This window comes from Chiloscyllium punctatum, chromosome 25 (genome assembly GCF_047496795.1).
Source record: "Chiloscyllium punctatum isolate Juve2018m chromosome 25, sChiPun1.3, whole genome shotgun sequence".
Classification (NCBI taxonomy): domain Eukaryota; kingdom Metazoa; phylum Chordata; class Chondrichthyes; order Orectolobiformes; family Hemiscylliidae; genus Chiloscyllium; species Chiloscyllium punctatum.
In genome coordinates, this window is record NC_092763.1 from 83,556,636 (window position 1) to 83,578,791 (window position 22,156).

Genomic DNA, 22,156 nt, shown 5'->3' on the forward strand with positions numbered 1-22,156 from the left:
TTGCTGAAACAATAAAACTTGGGTCAAGGAGTAGACCATTCAATCCTTATGAATCTTCTCTGCCATTCATGAATCTGATTGTGGTCTCAACACCACAATATTTCTGCAGGAGTTCCTCAGGATAGTGTCCTTGGCCTAACCATCTTCAGCGGCTTTATCAATGACTTTCCCTCCATCATAGGTTCAGAAGTAGAGAAGTTCTCTGATGACTCTGCAATGTTCAGCACAGTTCACAACTCCTCAGATATACTGAAGTAGTCCATGTCCAAATACTGTAAGACCTGGACAATATTCAGGCTTAGACTGAATAATGCCACACAATAGATAATGAAGATGATGTTTGGTATGCTTTCCTTTATTGGTCAGAGCATTGAGTATAGGAGTTGGGAGATCATGTTGAGGTCACTAGTTGGGCCACTTTTGGAATATTGCATGCAATTCTGGTCTGCTTCCTATCAGAACGATGGTGTGAAACTTGAAAGGGTTCAGAAAAGATTTACAGGGATGTTGCCAGGGTTGGAGGATTTGAGCTACAGGGAGAGGTTGAATAGGCTAGTGCTGTTTCCCCTGAAATGTCGGAGGCTGAGGGGTGACCTCATAGAGGTTTATAAAATCATGAGGGGCATGGATAGGATAAACACAAAGTCTTTTTCCTGGGGTGGGGGAGTCCAGAGCTAAAGGGCATAGGTTTAGGGTGAGACGAGAAAGATATAAAAGGGTCCGAAGGGGCAACTTTTTCACACAGAGGGTGGTACGTGTATGGATTGAGCTGCCAGAGGAAGTGGTGGAGGCTGGTATAGTTACAGCATTTAAAATGAGTCTGGATGGGTATATGAATAGGAAGGGTTTGGAGGAATTTTGGTTAAGTGCTGGAAATTTGGACTAGATTAGGTTGGAATATCCATTTGGCATGGACGAGTTAGACTGAAGGGTCTGTTTCTGTGCTGTATGTCTGAGTCTGAGGCAGTGACCATAGAGGTAGATGCAGAATGAATGTTCTTAATATTCTTGATGTTCAGGGAGCCCAGAGCCTGGGGTAACAGAGTAAGGGGTAGGTCTCTTGGGACAGAGATGAGGAGAAATTTCTTTACCCAGAAAATGGTAAGCTTGTGGAATTCCTTACCACAGAAAGCAGTTGAGGCAAAAACATTGAATGTTTTCAAGAAGAATGAAGTTCCAGGGGTTAAAGGAATCAATGGATGTGAGGAGAAAATGGGAAAGGGGTACTGAGTGGGATGGTCAGTCATGATCATATTGACTGGCAGAGTAAGCTCAAGGAGTCAGATCGTGTTCTGCTGCTCCTATTTTCTATATTTATAACCCCTTGACATGCAATGGCAATGCCTTCACTGAATTCCCCACCGTCGACATCTTGAGGGTTACTATTGATCAGAAACTGAACTGGACAAGACACAGTTAAAAATCACACTTCACCAGGTTATAGTCCAACAGGTTTAATTGGAAGCACTAGCTTTCGGAGCACTGCTTCTTCATCAGATTTTTCATCAACCTGATGAAGGAGCAGCGCTCTGAAAGCTAGTGCTTCCAATTAAACCTGTTGGACTATAACCTGGTGTTGTGATTTTTAACTTTGTACACCCCAGTCCAACACCGGCATCTCCAAATCATGGACAAGACACGTGTCCCATGGCAACGAGGGTAGGTCAGAGGCTAGGAATCCTGCAATGACTACCTTGCCTCCTGACTCCTCAAACCTGCCCTCCACCTCCAAGTCACAAGTTTGGAATGCTCCTGACTTGCCTGGATGATTGAGCTCCAACAGCACTGAAGAAGCTCAGCACCATTCAGAACAAAGCATCCTCACTTGATCAACTCTTTCTCACCATCTTCAGCATTCACTGTCACTGATGTTTGAGGAGCAGCAGTGTGCACCACCGACAAGATGCACTTTATAGACAGCACCTTCCAAACCAATGACCACTAAATGCCAGAAGACCAAGAGCAGCAGTAATGTTGAGACCATCGCCATCTGCAAGTGATCCTCCAAGCCACTCAGTAGCCAGACCTGAAAATAAATCAATGTTCTTTCAGTGTTGCTGGATCAAAATCCTGGAACACCTTCCCTCAGAGCCTTGAGTCTATCTATAGTCCAATGATTGCAGCTGTTCAAGAAGACAGCTCGTGACCACCATCTCCAGGACAATTAAGGGTAAGTAATAAATGTGACCCAATCAGCAATACCCAGATACCATGACTGATTTTTTAAAAATCTCTTAACATTAAAGCCCTGCAGGAATTTGTGTTTCAATAAAATTACTTCTCATTCTCCCTTAACAGCATACTGGATTTACCTGATTAACATTCTTCAGAAGATAAGCCATTCATCCCAGGAATAAGTTGATTGAACTACTGTACTAAAATAATTATACATATTTTTCCAAGTAAGGAAACCAGGACTGTACAAAATTCACTAGCTGTGGTCTCAGCAATGCCCAAACAGCTGAAGTTAAGCTTCCCAACCTTTATATTCCACTCCCTTTGCAATAAACATTCACATTCCATTTGACTTCCAAGTCACTTGCTGTACCTACTTAATACTGGATTAGTGGTGCTGGAAGAGCACAGCAGTTCAGGCAGCATCCAACGAGCAGCGAAATCGGCGTTTCGGGCAAAAGCCCTTCATCAGGAATAGGTACCTACTTAATAGCCTTTCATGATTATGCATCAGGGCCCCCAGATCACGGTGTATCCCCCAGATATGCAATCTCTTTTCATTGAAATAGCATGTTGCTTTTTTATTCTTTCAGCAAAACATTCACATTTCCTATAGTTGTATCCATCTGCCAATGTTTCAACCTATCTCCCAAAATCTTTATTCCAGAGAAATTTCACTCCTACCTCAAATCTATGTTCTCACTTAACTGACGACTCTCAGCGTTTTTTTTTCCTGATTTGCAGAGACAGTTTTCTAGTTCTTTTCCAAGACCACTGGCTTAAACTTTCACAATCTGACCGAAACTTTATCACTTCAAACAATGTGAAGATTTCTATTCAATTTCTCCTCGTTTCAAAGCTTCACAAACTAAAGGTTAACTTAACTCATTTTTGGGTGCAAGTACGTAGTACCTTGAAAGTGGAGTCACAGGTAAACAGAGTGGTGAAGAAGGCATTTAGAATACTTGCCTTCATTGGTAAGTGCATTGAGTATAGGAGCTGTGACGTCGTGTTGCAGCTGTACTGGACATTGGTGAAGCTACTTTCAGAATACTGTGTTCAATTCTAGTCTCCCTGCTATAGGAAAGATGTTGTACAACTTGAAAGGATTCAGAAAAGATTTGCAAGGAATTGGAGGGCTTGAGCTATAGGGAGGGGCTGAATAGGTTGGGGCTCTTTTTCCTGAAGCGTCGGTGGCTGAGGGGTGACCTTGTCGTTTACAAAATCATGGGGGACATGGAGAGCGTAAATAACCAATGTCTATTTCCCAGGATAGGGGAGTCAAAATTGGAGAACATAGGTATAAGATTAGAGGGGAAAGATTCAAAAGGGACCTGAGGGGCAACTTTTCCACGCAGAGGGTGGTGCGTTATGGAACGAGCTGCCAGTGGTGGGAGTGAAGGTGCGTCCAATTACAACATTTTAAAAGGTGGGGGGGTGGGTGCGTCTAGGTGGGTACATGAATAGGAAGGGTTTAGAGGAATATGTCAAATGGGATTAGATTAATTTAGGATAACTGGTCAGCGTGGATGAGTTGGACCAAAGGGTCTGTTTCCATTCTGTATAAGTCTATGACTATGGTTCCTGATTCCCTTGAACTAAAACTTAATTCTACTAGGTATCACTTCCTCCTTTCTGAACTGAAGTCTGAATTCTTCTGTACCAGAACCTTAAATGTTCCGACCTGAAAAAACTAAACGATGGCTTTTTTTAGTCTATTGTAGGCTTGGCAGTTTAAACATCCTTTAAGGTTACTGGAGTTCTCCCAGTCACTTGATTTCTTGGAATTGTTGCATTTAGGTTAGTGTCCCAAGTAACCTTCTGAGCTGCTTTTAAAGATTACTTTCATAAAACTGAGCTTATTCTCCATCTAAAAAGAAAACATAAAGAAACTAAAATTTCGTACACCGGGCTACTGCAATATAATTATGAGGTCAAATTTATTTTATTCTGCTGCATGTTGTTATTAAGTGCAGCAAAAGTACTACAACATTGAAATAAGATTAAAATTAGATATGCAAACATTGTTTTATGGAAACACTAAACCTGTTGAGAACATTGGTTCAGACTTCTGAGGTTAGAGATATTTCAGATGCATATTCCAACCTTCTCCTTGTAATCCTAATGTGTTGTGTATGTTAACTTGTAATGAATAGCGTTTAGTCACTTAACATACACTAGAAATTTCTGGAGCCAGTTTTGCTTGAGATGATATTCTGTCTAATGGAAGTATTCCTCCATTCCACCAAACGTTGATTTTTTTTTAAACAAGGGCTACTATAAAAGTTTGCATTCTTTGTATAAACTGGGAATGCAAATTTTACAGCCGGTAGCATGGTTCCCTTGGATGAGTGGAACTGGCATCGGTCTAGTTTGAAGTTGCACTATTTATGTTGGAATTGTTCCATGTCTGTGCCCTCAATTAACTTTGTAACACCAAGCTAAGAGTAGCTCCTTCTACGTCACCATTACAATTGTCATTTTGTTAAGTGTCAGTGATTTCTGTCCATCCAACATTAAAGAAAAAAATACAGAAGATAAAGAAGTACTAATTTCCCTGCTCTCTTAACCGTTTATCCTGTAATATGTGATTAGGCTAGTGCACTCGTTAGTGCTTGCATTCAGTCTACAGCACAGAAAGAGGCCAACTAATAAATACTCCACTCAAACTTCCTTCCATCCCTGCTCATCCTACCCTCCTCTCACTTGTGCGTATCTAGTGCCACCTCAAATTCATCTTCAGAAGGAAACTCAGCTGCTTTATGTGGAAGAGAGTTCCATAAGCTAACCACTCTTTGGATAAGGAAGTTGTCCCTACAAATGGACAGATTTTTGCTACATCTACCTTATCTTAAACTTTTCGATCAGATCATTGCTCAGCCTTCTCTTTTCTACAGAAAACTGCAGTCCGTGACTAGGAATCTTTAAACTATAATAATACTTGTCACAGTGAATCCTTGTACTGCTCCTTTCAAGAGTCCTGTTTAGTACTTGAATAAACTGAGGTAACTCTGGGGGTTCAAGTGGAGAAACTCTATCTGCCTCTATACTTTTGTTCAGGAGCAGTAATACATAATATTGCCATGCTGAGCATAGTGTAGTTTCCTAATAACTTTTTGCTTTTTATTGTCCTAGTATTGAGCTTTTTGAAAATTCAAAAATTGAACTAAGGAAAATCGCTTTTTTTTTAAATTAGATTCCAATTGTTCAGCTTATTCAGGAAATATAAAATCTAATCAGAAGTACTATGCGTGTCACAAATGGATTATAATAAGAGATAAAAGTCATTGCAAATGGTCGGCATCCTGTTTAGAATTGACTGTTTATACTCTTAATTTAAAACATTAAGATACATGTTTTTGATTTCAGATGATGTCTCAAAGTAGCTTATTAGGGATCTAGAAATGCCTTTCCCCTCAATGTGATAGCATGTGCAAAGATTAAAGCTAAAGCCTCTGTCAGTTTGACTTGTCATTGATAATATTCACAAAAGATCATTGTGTGTTGTGCATGATTATGTATATGTAATAAATTTTAACTTGCATTAAAATAGTATGTAACTATTTTACTTTGTGTGTATTTTTTCCAGAGTTTAAAATTTGCAGAGCCAGAGTTGCTGACAGTGAGATATATTAAAGATGGTCCTTTCAGCAGAAATCCTAAGTCTGAAGTGAATTGATCAACCTGTGAAGAAATAAGTGTGGTCGGACTGGTGAATACAGAGTAAAACCGCCCTTTATACCCCGTGCCTGTGCTATTATTGGCCCTGAACTTGTTTGGACTTGGCGCTAAGAAATCCATTCAGGGTTATCTGAAAACAAATTTGACTTTGGTGTGCAGAGTTTCTGGATCAGAAACTGCAGAGTGATCTGTGTTCTGAGAATGCAATTCTTTTAATGTAATAGGTAAACTGAGTTGCCTTGTCCGGTGGCTTTGTCATATTATTCAACAAAACTTCAAAAGTAATCTTGTAAAATGCTTTACCCTTATTCACTCATCAATGTGTTTAAGTTCGAGTTGTCATTGTTACAATATATATTTTTAACCACACTTTAGTAATCAGGAATTAGAAAACCATTTGTCAATAGGTATTGCAAGTTGCTGTGTTTATGTGATAATGTCAGTTGTGTAACTGAATGCTATTAACCTATTGATTAGACAAAAATGTTTGGTTTAGAGAGATACACAAAGCAACAGTTTCTGTTGGTTTTTATATTTTTAATTCTATCCTAGTGCAATTTGGAATGGCCCATTGTCTACTTTGGTAGTCAGTATAAAAATCTATGTCTTTTGAATGTTAATCCAGTGATCAATTGATGCTAGCGAATGAAGACAACTGTTTCATTCCTTGCCTCCAGATGAACTATTTACAGATTATTGTACTTTAAACCATATAATGCAAGTTAGTGAAGTAGCACTTACCATAGGAGTTCTAAACATTGGTAGCATTTTTGAAGCATGAATATAAACCAGCATTGTTCAAGTTTTTAAAAAAAATCTTACCAGGGAATAGATCATCTTTATAATTCAGGATTAAATATATCAGAATGTATGAGGTATTAGTATAGTTAGTAAGATAATGCACAGTCCCGATCTTGAAACGTGATGAATACAAATACTGACATTTTATATATGTACATATAAAAATGAAGTTTCTGTATGAGCTTTAAAAAACAGGAATAAACAAATATGATCTTGAAATACTCTATTTATAACTTGTGCATGTATGGACACAATAGGGCCAACGCCCTCCTAACGCTATTTGAGTGATTTTGGCTGTGATATGAAATCCTCACTAGTACTTTAGAGAGCAAAGAAGCTGAGATTGAATGAGAAGTTAAAAAGCCAGTCAGTTTGGAAGCTACAGGGAGCATATACTAGATAAGAAAGAAGTGTGTTTATCAAGGTTAATGGCAGATACAAGGAACCAGGTAAATAATGCAGATGAGCTGAGAGCACATGGGAGTGTGATATCATAGCTATGACTGATACTTGATTAGAAGATGAGCAGGATTGGCAGCTTAACATTCCCAGTTATTGGGTATTCAGATGATAAAGAGGAGTGAATAGAAGGGGAGGGGGTCATGGTATTGATCAAGGAATCTATTAAAACAGTGAGGAGGCATGATATTTTAGAAGGATAATCAAATGAGGTAAAGTGGATAGAAATAGAAAACATAAAAGGGCAAACATGCTGTTGGTTGTGTATCATAGACCCCAAACAGTCAGAGACAGAGAGAGAATGAATATGTAATTAAAACTCAGAAATATAATAATAATCCAGTAGGAATGGGAGAATTTTAACTACCCACATATCAATTGGGACAATTTGTGTGCAACATAGGAAATGAACACCGTTCTTAAATTGTGTGCAGGAGAACCTTTTTAGCCAGTACGTAGAAAGCCGAACAAGGGAGAGTTGCAGTTTTGGACATAATGTTTGGGAATGAGACCAAGGACATATCAGTAGATGAGCATTTTGGACAGTTAGATTTAGGATTGTTACAGAAGAGGTTAAGGATGGCATGAAAGTGAAAGCTCTAAACTGAGTAAAATTAACATTTCCCAAGGTAAAATTTGGCCCCAATGAGCTAGGACCGACTACTTGCAAATAAACTCTCTTAGATCAATGGGAGGCATTAAAGGAGGAAATATTGTCACACAGGGCAGATTAGGTCTCATAAAGACAAAGAATGGGACTAGGAACACAGGAACAGAAGGAGGCCATTCAGCCCATTGAGTTTATTCCACCATTCAATAGTGGCTGATCTGTGGCCAACTACATATAGCTGCCTTTGGCCCATTAAGCCTTAAGAGCTTTTCTTTAAAAAAGTTATCTGTCTCAGTTTAAAATTAACAGCTGATCTAGCATCAACTGCCATTTGTGGGACAATTTCAAACGTCTACCATCCATGCACTGGAAAATAGCATTAATGTAGTCAGATCTTTGACGTAGACATGTCTGTCTATGTGTGCGTGTGCACACACACGGCTGAGTTTTTATACTGATTTTTTTTTATCAGAAGGAGAATAAGGAGAGTTGCTGTGTGATATTGGGAAATAAAAATATCAGAATGATACTTGGATGGAATGGAATTTACTCTGTATCCTGTCACAAATTAAAACTATGTTTTTACGTAATGTTGAAATAACACACATTAAACCACACGGACTGCTTGCTTCAGGCTATGTCAAAATTGTGTAATGTTCATGTTGCATATTAGGTTTAAAAAGCAGAGGTTGAAATGCCATTTGCCATGAATCCATTTGAGTATGCTTGGATCAGGTAAACCTGCACACACCGTTCTGGTTGTCTGGTTTATGTTCATCGATTCTCCTCCACACAAAAATAAGTAAATGCTCTGGCAGCATTCAGCTAATTCTGATAGTTGTAGATTTGATTCTGCAAAATGGAGTATTGGTCTTCACAAGGGGAAAGACAGTATAAATATTACTAAACAAGCAAAATCATAAATGGACCTTACTTTACGCCCAGAGACACTATCATTCGAAATGCAGAAATTACAGCATAGAAAGAGGCAATTCAATGCACTGAGCCAGAGCTATATCTTCAATCAAAGTTACCTCTTTTGGTCATCTTCTGCCCTTTGAGTATATTTCTTTTAATTTTTCCTTTCAAATTGTCAACAATTTATTGTAAATCATTGTCTGTGCCTCTATAGTGTGCTTGTTAATCTGTTAGAAACAACAATTTCCCCCCATGAAAACGTGTTGCCTCTTTATCATTTCTGTTCTAGCGAAATGCCCACAATTTTGAATTTTTAAATTGTCTCAACTTTTCCAAACCGATCTTTGTTGCTCCAGAATCTAAATTCTGGTGACATGATTGTGAACTACTTTTTCCATGTTTGCAACGTCATGTCATTGCATGCAGGTTGCACAGCTTTGGTTAACTAAGGGAGTATACTATTAGATACCTACTTGTAAAATGAGAGAGCCTCAAATTCCTAGGTCTAGTGCCAGAAATCAGGGTGGAACAAAGTGCATTTATCGAATGATATCTCCTTACCTACTGTGGCTCTGCTCCACCCCAACCCCACATCACTTACTGTGTGGCTGCAACAATGTTTGTCTCTTCGTTCTTTCACGGAATCTGAGCGTTGTTGGAAAGACCAGCATTAAAAAAAAATACATTCCCATTTGTGCTGCTCATGCTCATCTGTATTCTCTATCTCAAGAGTTTCCTAGTTACATTTTATCATTTTGTGTTAATGTAATCAAATGGCGAAAGAATGAAAATCGCGAAACAAACCTAGCACTTCATTCTTGATACTGCAATTGAGCAAACTGAGGTTTCTGCACAGCTTCGCTGGGGATGCTGGGGGAAGTCCTGACCTAACATGGTCCCGATGTGGGAGCTTGGGAGTTTCCAGAATAAACCTTGCAGCATTTGCACCCTTTTTTTAAAATAATTATTAAAATTGTTTAACAGCCTGATAATCGAAAGTTGGAATGTTGAGGGGGAAAGAAATGAGTGGACTCTCCACACAGTAAGTAATCTAAGTGTAAACAGGCCCTTCTGCCCAACAAGTCCACACCGCCTCGCCGAAGCACAACGCACCCCTACCCCTGCATTTGCCCCTTACTTAACACTACGGGCAATTTAGCATGGCCAATTTACCTGGCCTGCACATCTTTGGAGTGTGGGAGGAAACCGGAGCACCCGGAGGAAACCCACGCAGACACGGGGAGAACATGCAAACTCCACACAGTCAGTCACCTGAGGCGGGAATTGAACCCGGGTCTCTGGCGCTGTGAGGCAGCAGTGCTAACCACTGTGCCACCGTGCCGCCCAAATTGTAAGACAACAGACCAAAGATCAGCCAAAATGGAACCCTTCACAAAATAGACCATTTTGTTTTATTCACTCATAGGATGTGGGTGTTGCTGGCAAGGTCAGTATTTATTACCAAGCCAGCAGTTAAGGTTCAACCACATTGCTGTGGGTGTGGACTCATAAGTAGGCCAGATAAAGATAGCCAATTCCTTCCCTAAAATGCATTTTACTATAATAGACACTAGTCTGATAGTCACCATTAGACTAGTTTTTTTTATATTTCCAGTTAGTACTGAACTCCGATCTCACAACCTGCACTGATGGGATTCAAAACCATGTACCAAGATCACTAACCTGGGGTTGAATATAACTAGTCCACGAACATTACCACTGCACCACCGCCTCTCCCTGTTGTATTGGGAAACATTAAAGATTTTTAAGAATTAGAAACCTGACTTTAAAGAAAATTATCTCACAGCTACTTTGGAACAACTGTAGGTACATGGCACCCAGGTGAATTTTTTGACATTGGGTTAAACTGACATTAGGAGAAAGTGAGGACTGCAGATCAGAGATGAGAGTGTGGTGCTAGAAAAGCACAGCAGGTCAGGCAACATCTGAGGAGCAGGAAAATCCTCTGCTACATTGGGGAGACAGGAAGCCAACTTGCGGATTGTTTCAAAGAACATCTCTGGGACACTCCCACCAACCAACCCCGCTGCCCCGTCACTGAATGCTTCAACTCCCCTTCCCACTTTGCCAAGGGCATGCAGGTCCTGGGCCGCCTTCATCACCAACCAATGCCTGGAAGAAGGATGCCTCATATTCTGCCTTGGTATCCTCCAACCACACAGGATTAGTGTGGATTTCACCAGTTTCCTCATTTTGCCTCCCCCCATCTTATCCCAGTCGCAAGCCTACAATTTGGCACTGCCCTCTTTATCTGTCCATCCTCTTTCCCATCTATCTGCTTCACCCTCTTCTCAAACCTATCACCTCCCCTGCCTTTACCTACCTATTGCATTACCAGCTACCTTCCCCAGCCCCAACCCAACCCACAAGCCTCCCTGATGAAGAGCTTATGCCCAAAACGTCGATTCTCCTGCTCCTCTGGTGCTGCTTGACCTGCTGTGCTTTTCCAGCACCACACTCTCTACTCTTACACTGACATTACGTGGGTTAGTTTGTTTTAAAGAGGAAGAATGCCTATGGGTATTTTGACTGTGGCTATTGTCTCAGTCCTGTTTTTCAAGGTGGACCAGATCCAGTCAGAGTTGTGAAACTTGTTAATTGCAGAGACTTGTCAAAAATAGTTCAGCCAAGGCATCAAAAATGACAAAGGCCTGTGTGGCATGGAGCTTTTAAATGAAACCACATGACAAAGTGAAAGCTGTGAGATCACAAAGTTACTACTTTTCTTGAGATGAAAAGTGTACAGCACATTATATTTCTGGATTTTCATATAGGGGCAGATGATTGTGGATCAGTCCTGTGAAGCTTTTTACAAGGATGGAAAGTTTGTGACTGTGATTGATCTGTATCACTTTGAAGAAAGTCTGAGACTGCCAGGGAGTGCCTGGGAGAACCTGTTAAGTGTGAATGGATAAATTTGACATATTGAAGGGTTAATGCCAAGCAGATTAGATGTATAAAGAAAATTGGTTCCGTTTTGCTTTCAAAAAGTTCCAGAGTTCAGTTCAGAAGTTTCTTTTAGCAGGGGAAGCAATTTCAGTTCAGGGTAGTCCATCACCTCTAGAGAAATGGTTTTAGTCTGTGGAGTTTCAAAGCCCAGGAGCGTTTGGATAGAAATCTTCAAGTTGTTGGAACTGAGGAAGTTTCGATCATAGGAGTTGTGAAGATTACGTACAGTAAATTTTGTGGATTGTAGTGGTTCAAGAAGGCAGCTCACCACTACCACCTTTTCTACATTCTGGCAATGAATGCTGGCCCAGTGACACACACATCCCACAAGCGAATAAAGAACCACCACAACAACTATCACCTGAATGATAAAATCAGCTGATACATGGTAACACCACCACCTGCAAGTTCCTCGCCAAGCCATTCGCCATTCTCACTTGGAAATGTATCGCCGTTGCTTCACTGTCACTGGGTCAAAGTCCTGGGACTCCCTAACAGCAGACTCTGGAGGGAATCATAAAATTGTCTGCACAGTTGAAGAATAAATAAGTGAGGGGATCCAGTTTAAATAAAGATTTAAAGATTGCTTCTCGATAAAGGATGCTGTTAAGAAACAGGTTGGAACTTGGCTTTGTGGTTTGTATTAAGATCCTTCTAACTGGATAATTTACTTCTTATGTAATAGACTTCAGTGGTTAAAGACCATCCCGGTTGTGAGTCTTTGGAAAAGGCAGTGGATGCAGAATCTTTAAATATTTTTAAGGCAGCGGGAGGTAGATTTCTGAAGACCAAGGGGATATACAGGAAGGTAGAGCTGGGGATAAAATCAGATCAGCCCCGCTCTTATTAAATGGGGGGAGCAGGCTTGGAGGGTCACATAACTTACTCTAGTTGCTGAATGGAATATATTTCCGTGACTAAACACCAGATTAACCAACTGCGAAAGTTCACAGCAGGTTTTATTTCGGGATCTGATTAGTTTATTCTTACCATCTGCAGGCATGTTGCTAACTCCTTGGAGTCGCGGAGAGTTCAGGGCGATGAAGGATCATAATCTAAACTAATTTAATCCAAGGGAGATGGCAAATGTTGCACCCCTGGAATATGTTGTAATATTAAATATGACCAGGAGGAATTTTGTCTGATGCAACCCGTTCGCCATGTAGCATATGGCAAATGATGTCTGAAAAGATAATTGTGTTGATCTTCATAAATGCATTGGTAAATGTAAGCACAGCAGCTAATAATGGCTGATGATTGTTGCATGTCACGGTGTCATTTGATCTGCTGGTTAATAATATCACATGTAGAGGGAGGGGCGAACCAAAACTGGAAACAAATAAACAGGGTGTCATAGCATTTGCTGCCAGGTACTGGGTTAAACTGTAAAAGCAGAGGTGTACCAACTGGCCGAGTTTCTGGCTAAGATGGGAAAATGTCAGTCATGTGTTCATTCTGTTCAGGCGGGTGCGCAGTGAGGCTGAGTGGTTGGTACTGCAGCTCTGTGCCGGGACACTTGAGGTGTTGCTACATCCAATACCTGCCTGTGTGTGCCGGTCTCTCTCTGTGTGTGCGCTCCTTTGCCACGTTTACTCTGCAGACAAGGCGACAATCCAAAGGCCACTGTGTTGGCTGCTCCGAGTTTTTATTTGTTAAGGTGACCGGCGCCTGTTCCTGTGATGAATCGGGAGGTGGGAGGAGACCACTTTCTGCGATTTTGTTGCAGGTGAAATGTTGAGCGGAGCGCAGCCTGTGAACCGGCTTGTTGTAAAGGAGGGAGAGGATTTCACAAACAGAGTCGACATGGCAGCCGTGGACAATCTGAAGATCTCTGAGGCCGAGATGGAGAGCTACTATCTGCTGTGCAGCGCCTGTTTACTGCTGGAATCCACAGTGAGAAGTAGGTGCCAAGAGTTTGCCTCTATTTGTGGTGCTGGTGTTAACATTAGTTTGTGCCGTTTTAAAATGTCCTGACCGTGTGAGACTTTGTTTCTATTCTGCAGCAATCAAGTGGCGTCAATGGTTCATTTAGTTGAAAATAAACAATTTATTTAATATTCAGGTGCACATGTCCGTTCTGGGTGTGAAATCTAATCTCGGAAAATGACCATTTATACATTTCAAACCTCGCACAGTTGGTCTGCAACAAAATGTATAAACAGCTTTGTTTTTATTTAAGATATTGACCAGGAACTCCAAGCCGAGCCTGCTTTTTTTCTATGTCTGACTTGGAATGTCTTTCCAGTTTTGCAAATTTTGGCAATACTGCTGAATCAGATCTAATTACATCTGCACAGCAGGTACACAAAGAGTTTCCAGATTTTTTTTTCCGGGTTTGTACAAAGCATGCATTTCTCAGTTATGACACGGTATAACCATTCATTAAAGACAACACTTGACTTTTATTGATTTTCGAAGGCGTCTTAATTCTTTTGAATGAAAGTCTACAACTTGAGTGAATCAGCAGTTTATGGGCGATGACACTGTTAATCACACATAAATATGTGCAATGTGTCCTCACTAAGCGTCAATGGCTAGTCCTACATCCGAGCGTGAAAAGATTCCAGATTTGATGCTTGTTAAAGTTTTTGACAATATCCGACATGGGACACCGGTTAGCCAGTCAGCGATGTCCACTTCTTTTGAATGAAACAAAAACATTTATACAGCGTCGCTCACAGCCCCAGGCCATCCGACAGCACCTTTCAGGTGCACTCATTGTTATAATTTACACCCGTCTGTGGATAGCAAGTTCCCATAGACAACCAGGAGCTGTGGCCAGTGATGTTGGGGAGCAGGTACGTTTTCTCTGGGATGCTGAGTGAAACTGTCCTCCTGTGGTGTCAGAGGATCAAATGCCTCTCATTGGAGGATAGATGAGGCCTTCGTGTCTCATTTGAAAGACTGAACCTCTGAAAGTACAGCATTCCCTTCACACAGGCAGTAGGGTTCTGGGTTAGATCTCAATGACACAAACATTGTGATTCAAAGCTCAGAGTTAGTACCCACTCAATCGTAACTGATGCTTAGAAAGTTAACAACACGCTGATCACAAGTGTTACATTGAACAAATGAAAACCATCTGTTTCTTCACATCCTGACAACTGTCAAAACTGAGAAATCAGCTGCACACTGATGGCACCTCCACTGCATAAATCCTCCTTCCTGCTAAAAATACTCCATTCCTGTTTGCATGCAGTCTATAGACTCAGAAAGTCACTTCCTGTTCACCAGGAACACAGAAAGCAATTTGACTTTTTCAAACCCAACTGTAGTCTTGTGCTGTACTGTAACAGTGAGATTAGTTCAGTACACATGCATTTTCAGGGATAAACACTTCTCTTTTCTTAATATTTCAGTGTGATTAATAACCAGCCCTGAAAAAAAAATCACAGATTCAAAACATTTAAACCAAAATATCAAGCTGTGCTAATCTTAAAGCTGGAAATATGGTTCACAGGAGTACATGAAAAAATAATATAAACATCGTAAATGTAGGGCAAATGCAGACCTAAGTCAGTGACTTTAAGGCAGTGCTTCCCAAATAATTCCCTACAATGACTTCATTTTGAAATTATCCTGACCGTTGTGTGAAAATTGTAGGGTTTGAGGTGATGGGGGTAGGGGAGGGCATGTGGGGAGCGAGAGTCAGGGTTGGGGGGAGTCCTGTGTAAGAGGGCTGCTGGAGGTCGGTGTGGGATGTTAGAATTCGATGATGGGCATCTCTGCATGGAGCTTACGACTGTACTTGAGGTCCTGACCCCGACATGGGGATGTCCTGAACCTGGGATGTAATTACATGGAGAATTGTTGGTTCAGTGAATATCCTCTTTCTAAGGCAGTTTCACCTGAGGACCGCAGCTGACCTTGCTGTTTTCCTTGTACCTCGTTCAGTGTAGGTAACACTGTAGCCTATTGAGTTGGAGGGGCCTGCATTGATCCTTCATGTTTGAGGGACTTTTGTGGTGCAGTGGTAGTCTTCATAACTCTAGGGGTGGTTCAGTGCCTCAGAGGTTAACACTACTGCCTCACAATGCCAGGGAGCTGGGTTTGATTCCAGCCTCAGGGGACTGTCTGTGTTGAATTTCATGCTCTCCCCGTGTCTGCATGGGTTTCCTCCCACAGTCCAAAGATGTGCAGGTTAGGTGGATTGGTCATTATTTGCCCCATAGTGTCCAAGGTGGGTGGATTAGCTGTTGGAAATGCAGGGTTACAGAGCTAGGGGTGGGTTTGGGTGGGATGCTCTTTCAACGGGTAAGTGTGGACTTGATGGGCCAAATGGCCTGATTCCACACTCTGGGAATTCTGATTCTCTAAACGAGGAAGCACAGGCTCAACTTCTTCCTGCTCCAGAGGTATAACATAAAATCTCTGAACAAGTTGATTAGATCTGCCTGGTTCACTGGTGCACAACAGAATTGATTGTTTAGTCTTCACCTCAGTTGTCAATTGTCATATTTCTGTATGATACTGAATACTTTAGCTATTAACTTTTCAGAACAAATATTATACATTTTAATTTGTAAATGAATGAAATAGCTGAAAAGAAGTGAAATAAGATTCTTCTTAAGACTAAGGGGCTTTCTCGGTGCAGTGCTAATGTCCTGCCTTTGAGCCAGGAGGGCAGGGATCAAGTCCCACCTGCTCCACAGGTGTGTCATAACATCTCTGAACAGGTTGAGATAAGAAAAAGCATCTTGAGTCTGATAAGTTGGTTGAAATGAATTAAGCTAATGTTACATACAGCAGTACTGAGGGAGCACCTTCACCTCACAGACTGCAGTAGTTTAAGAAAGTGGCCCATCGGTATCTCCTGGGCAATCCGTGATGGGCATCAAATATTGGCCTTGCCAGTAAATAAGTATAAGTGAAACTGGATCATTTCCCCAACATGATGTCCCACACCACCCAATGTACTCTTTATAGCAAAATGTTGGTTGCTCAAGCAACTTGCTTCATTGAATAAACTGCTTTGCAATGGCCTCTGAGGCTACAGTTGGATTGTAACTTTCTGGCGTCACTGTATCTATTTTTCCCAAAAAACTGAGTTCCGTTGACTAGCTGCATTCTGGATAATTTAGAAGTTTGTGATCTTTAGTTATTGGTGTGCAGCTTAGAAGTTATGGATAAATTTATAGCTTTGATAGAAATAATAAATGGAATATTTTTGACTGAATGCCTGTTAAACAATGCATCTGGATCTCTTATCCAGAGAAGACAGAAAAATGGGTTGAGTTATATAATGGGCTGGTCTGAAGCCATTTACACTGAGAGGAGGAGAGATTTCTTCACTCAGAGGGGAGTGAATTTATGGATTTTTTTTGCTCCTGAGGGCCACTGAAATTTAGTCACTGAGTGAGTACAAGCCTAGATCGATAGATTTCTACAAACCAATAGCATCAAGGGACATGGGGTTAGCGCAGGAAGACAGAGTTGAGGAAGGTGGTCAGCCAGGATGGAGCATGGTGGAGTAGGCTTGAACATCTGGATTAGTGGTGCTGGAAGAGCACAGCAGTTCAGGCAGCATCCAACGAACAGCGAAATCAACGTTTCGGGCAAAAGCTGCCTACTTCTGCATTTCTGGTCATTCACATTGAAATTGCTGCTAAATCTCGCCAAGACATTAAGTCATTTTTGGGCAGAATTTGACCCATCATGTGATATTCACAAGACCTTAAGACATAGGAGTGGAAGCAAGGCCCATCAAATCCACTCCACCATTTAATCATGGCTGATGGGCGTTTCAATTCCACTTACCCGCACTCTCCTTGTATCCCTTAAATTCTTGATCTCACGAGGAATTATCAATCTCTACCTCTCCTGGCCTCCACTACACTCCGTGGCAATAAATTCCACAGGCCCACCACTTTCTGGCTAAAGAAATGTCTCCTCATTTCCGTTCTAAATTGACTCCCTCTAATGTTAACGCTGTGCCCATGCATCCTAATCTCCCTGCCTAAGCTGATAGTGTAGTTTGAGGTAGGGAATAGCCTTTGCATATCTACTCACCAAGACTCTGTAGTTACTCGTCTCATTGTAGGAATATTGAAGGGGCAAAATAGTGGTAATATCATCAGACTACTGGGGGTCTGGGGCTCGGGTTTTACCACTACAGCTGGTGGAATTGGTAAATCTGGTAATGGTGAAAACAACCCATCTGGTTCACTAATGTCCTTTAGGGAGGGAAACTGCCGTCCTTACCTGGTCTGACGTACATGTGACTCCACACCCACAGCGATGTAGTTGACCCTGAACTGCCTCTGAAGTGGCCTCACAAGTCACTTAGTTCAACAGCAATTAGGGATAAAAGAATAAAGAAAATAAATCCATAGTTGATCAAAAGTTTAAACTTCCTTTAATTTCAATGACTGAAAGTTACTTCTATGTCACTGACATCTCACTCATTGCTCTTGATGAGCCAGGAAGACTCATTACAGCATTTGTAACCGTATTAACTACACAAAACCCGAATGGGACTGGCATTTACTAAATGGCCGGATTTGTGCACAGGAGCTCGAAATGTGCAGGCCCTCTTTCTGTTTCACAGGATGTAAATATCAGAGCCACGATGATGTAAAGCTTCTTGGGTTCTCTTCCTAACAGCATTATGGGAGATAGAGATAGACAACAAATGCTGCACCTGCCAGTGATCGCCACATCCAGTCAATGAATGAAATAAAGGTAGTGAAGGAACGGCTATATTTCTTAGTTAGGATGATGAAGGACTCGGAGCGGAGCTTGCAGGGGGTGGAGTTCCCATGTATCTGCTGCCCTTGTCCTTCGACATGGAAGTGGTCATGAGTTTGGAAGGTGCTGTTGGAGGATCTTGGGTGAACTTCCTCATTGCATCTTACTGTTGGTACCCACAGCTGCCACTGTGTGTGATTTGGTGGAGGGATTGAAGGTTGAGGTTGGGGATATGGTGCTGATGAACAGGCTGTTTTATCCCAGATGGTGTCGATCTTCCTGAATGTTATTGGAGCTGCACTCATCCTTGAGAGTGGGGAGTATCCTATCACACTTCTGACTTGTGCCTTGTAAATGGTGGACAGGCTTTGGGGAATCAGGAGGTAAGTTACTTGCCACAGTATTCCTAGCCTCTGACCTACTCTTGTAGCCCTATATTTATATCCATTTTCTGGTCAATAGTAACCTGCACGATGTTGAGAGTATTCACTAAGGGTAATGTCATTACATATTGTTATGATTCCAACTGATAGTACTATTGGACAAGTCAGATCCCAGGGATAAAATCTGATTTGATAGATCCATTTTTATTTATTCAGCATGGTGTCATTCACTGAAACATGGGTACATAAGACTGCAGATTTTCTTTATCAAGCCAACCCAAAATGTTCCATTTATGCCTACTGTCTGCTTCCTGTTGACTAACCAATCCTCTCTTCAGGATAATATGTTACCCCACTACTCCATATGCTGTTAGTTTGTAGTCAACTTTTGACGTGGGACGTTATTCAGTGCCTTTTAAAATCCAAGTACAGCACATCTACAGGTTTGCCCTTATCGATATTGCTTGTGTTACGATCCCAGCCGATGTACTACCTAAAAACCAAAGAGTTTTCAAAAGAAGATTCAAATAGATCTGATAAATGTCTAGACATGTTGAGTTCAGGCCCTTTAGAAATGTAAGACTTTGACCCAAATGGATCCAAACAGACCTGAAAGCGATGCTGTTCTGGCAAAGCTGTGCATCTCGGTGTGCTCAGGCCTATATGGGCAAAGTAAAGATACTTTTCCAAAGAGTCCAACCATGGATGGCACGGTGGCTCAGTGGTTAGCACTGCTGCCTCACAGCGCCAAGGACCCGGGTTCAATTCCAGCCTGGAGTGACTGTCTGCATGGAGTTTGCACGTTCTCCCAGTGTCTGTGGGTTCCCTTCCGGGTGCTCCGGTTTCCTCCCACAGATCCAAGATGTGCAGGTTAGGTGAATTAGGGGTGCTAAATTACCCGTCGTGTTCAGGGATGTGTAAGTTAGGTGCATTAGTCAGGGGTAAATGTAGGTTAGGGTGATGGCTCTGGGTGGGTTACTGTTCAGAGGGTCAGTGTGGGCTTGTTGGGCCAAATGGTCTGTTTCAACACTGTAGGGATTCTATGTGATCTATTAACTTGGTGGTTGATTCTGAAATATAGTCACATGACACTGCAGTGTTTCTTTAACAATACAATAGAAGTTTATTACACTAAAGAAAACCAAAAATAAGCAAAAACAAACAAGATATCTAATTATAAAACACAGTTTGAAAAATCTCAAGCTATGCAGCATTAGAAATTTCATTATCTTGTGCAATACTGTGATTCAAATCTGGAGTAATTATCCCCAGATCAAATATTTGAGTTAAATATAACCAATTATCTCTCATTTCTTTCCTGTCAAGCTTTATCACAATGAACACTCACAAAAATGAGGGCTTAGACTTTCTCAGCTTTTAATAATCTGCTGATTTCTAATTGGACGACTCATATCTTAAATGGAAATATGGCATAATAGATCATATTTTTATATAAAATTGAAGGTGGCAGGATTGAGGGTGGGTGTATCCTGACATGGAGAGAGGACTAGTTTACAGACCGGAAACAAAAACTAAGAATGAACGGGTCCTTCACTGATTGGCAGCCAGTGATTAACAAGGATTATGTTTGAACTCTGGTTATTCACAATATATATTAATGATTTAGGCAAGGGAACACATGAGTAATTGTGAAACAGATCCCATTCTTATCTCACACTCTCCCAACTATACATCTCTCAGACCCACTAGCTCCCCAACACCCTGAGCTGACACCCAGCACTCTCCCCCGAGACCCAAGTCACCTTCACTCTTCAGGATCTGTTGCTCCACACCACCTTCACCTGGACCTGCCTCCATCCCTTTTCCTGCCCACTCTGGACATGTTTCCCTCCCCTTACCCACACCCAGCTCTGGACCTGAAATGCCCCCTCACACCCCACTGGCACCCACCATTCACCCTTCCTAGTCCCTGCTAGACCTGATTTCCCACACCCAGCCTAACCTATCTTAAACACTTATGTGCTCCATCTCTTTCCAATGTACATCCTGGCATACTACTCACCAGCCCCTTCCAGCCATCAGTCAATGTAAACCCCCCACCCCGGCACCCTCACCTCACACTGACTTATTGTTCACCAGCAGCTGTCAAAGTAGTTGTCAGGACATTGAAATGTTGGAATGGGGACAGCTGACCCCAGTGAATATGTGGCTTGGTTTCTGTCCACCTTGACAGCTCTGCCGTACGATCAGAACAGAAGTACAGTTCCACATTTCCGATTGGAATCCCATGTTAGAAATGTGCAGCTCTCTCTTGTTTGACAAAGAAGGAGGAGGCGTGTGTGTGAGATTACCAGGCCTCTGAAAACCTGGTGCTCACGAGGAGACTGCAAACCTACAGCAAGCAGGAAATTCTGCAAATGAGACTTTGAAAGGTTTGCCTCTTGATGGAGCAGTTCTTCTTCCTGCTAGTTAATTTCACCTTGGTGTTAATTGCAAGATCGAAAACCAACAGAATGAGCAGCTTTAATCAGCAGCAGGACCAGCTGCCTGAGGTGAGCTTGCCTTTGGTGATGGTACTTTGCTGTTAGTTCACTGACATTGTCTGGTTAAAGATTCGATTAGATTCCCTACAGTATGGAAACAGGCCCTTCCGCCCAACAAGTCCATACCGACCCTCTGAAAAGTAACCTACCCAGACCCAGTCTCAGTCCCCTACCCTATATTTACCCCTGGCTAATGCACCTAACACTACGGGCAATTTAGCATGGCCAATTCACCTAACCTGCACATCTTTGGACTGTGGGAGGAAACCGGAGCACCCGGAGGAAACCCACGCAGACACGGGGAGAATGTGCAAACTCTACACAGACAGTTGTCCGAGGCGGGAATCAAACCCAGGTCCCTGGCGCTGTGAGGCAGCAGTGCTAACCACTGAGCCACTGTGCTGCCCATGGTTGGACTCTTTGGAAAAATATCTTTGCTTTGCTCATATAGGCCTGAGCAGACCGAGATACACAGAGTTTGAGCTTTTGCATCAGGACCCTCATTACAGACCAGTTCTTCTTGCCCAAAACAGTGACATCATCAGAATGGGCAGATGTTCCAAAATGTGAACATTTAACTGTTTCCTTACATTCTCATACAATCCCCAAGATACTGTTGGTATATTAAACCCAGACCCTGCCAAATAATATCAATACTAGGAGTAATGTTTCCTTTTCTATTTTCTCCATTCAGGGCTGTCGGCATAAATAGCAAAGCTGCCATTTTCTTCCTATCTCCAATTGCCCTTGAGAAGGTGGGGGTGAGCTGCCTTCTTGAGCCACTGCAGTCCATGTGCTGTAGCTCAACCCACAATGCCCTTAGGGAGAGAATTCTAAGAACCAGCAACAGTGAAGGAACAGCAATATATTTCCAAGTCAGGATGGTCAGTGGCTCGGAGGGGAACTTGACAGGGTAATGTTCCCTCATATCTGTTGCCCTTGTCCTTCTAGATGGAAGTAGTCATGGG

The 22,156-nt window shown here is 41.9% G+C and overlaps 2 protein-coding genes across 9 annotated transcripts in view; both read left to right on the top strand.

The window, feature by feature from the left end:
* Window positions 1-8,364, top strand: part of atp11c (ATPase phospholipid transporting 11C) — a 163,991-nt gene extending 155,627 nt beyond the window's left edge. For all 5 annotated transcript variants that reach the window (XM_072595610.1, XM_072595607.1, XM_072595608.1 and 2 more), the window contains one exon: window positions 5,765-8,364. Coding sequence is in view for 1 of the 5 variants with exons in the window: in XM_072595608.1 (XP_072451709.1) it covers window positions 5,765-5,854 (90 nt within the window). In the remaining 4 variants the exon portion in view is untranslated. The remainder of the gene's footprint in view (window positions 1-5,764) is intronic.
* A 4,670-nt stretch (window positions 8,365-13,034) lies between these two features.
* Window positions 13,035-22,156, top strand: part of mcf2a (MCF.2 cell line derived transforming sequence a) — a 191,729-nt gene continuing 182,607 nt past the window's right edge. For 3 of the 4 annotated variants that reach the window (XR_011964151.1, XR_011964152.1, XM_072595615.1), the window contains exon 1: window positions 13,035-13,514. Coding sequence is in view for 2 of the 4 variants with exons in the window: in XM_072595615.1 (XP_072451716.1) it covers window positions 13,346-13,514 (169 nt within the window). In the remaining 2 variants the exon portion in view is untranslated. The remainder of the gene's footprint in view (window positions 13,515-22,156) is intronic. The other variant, XM_072595614.1, reaches the window with a different exon arrangement.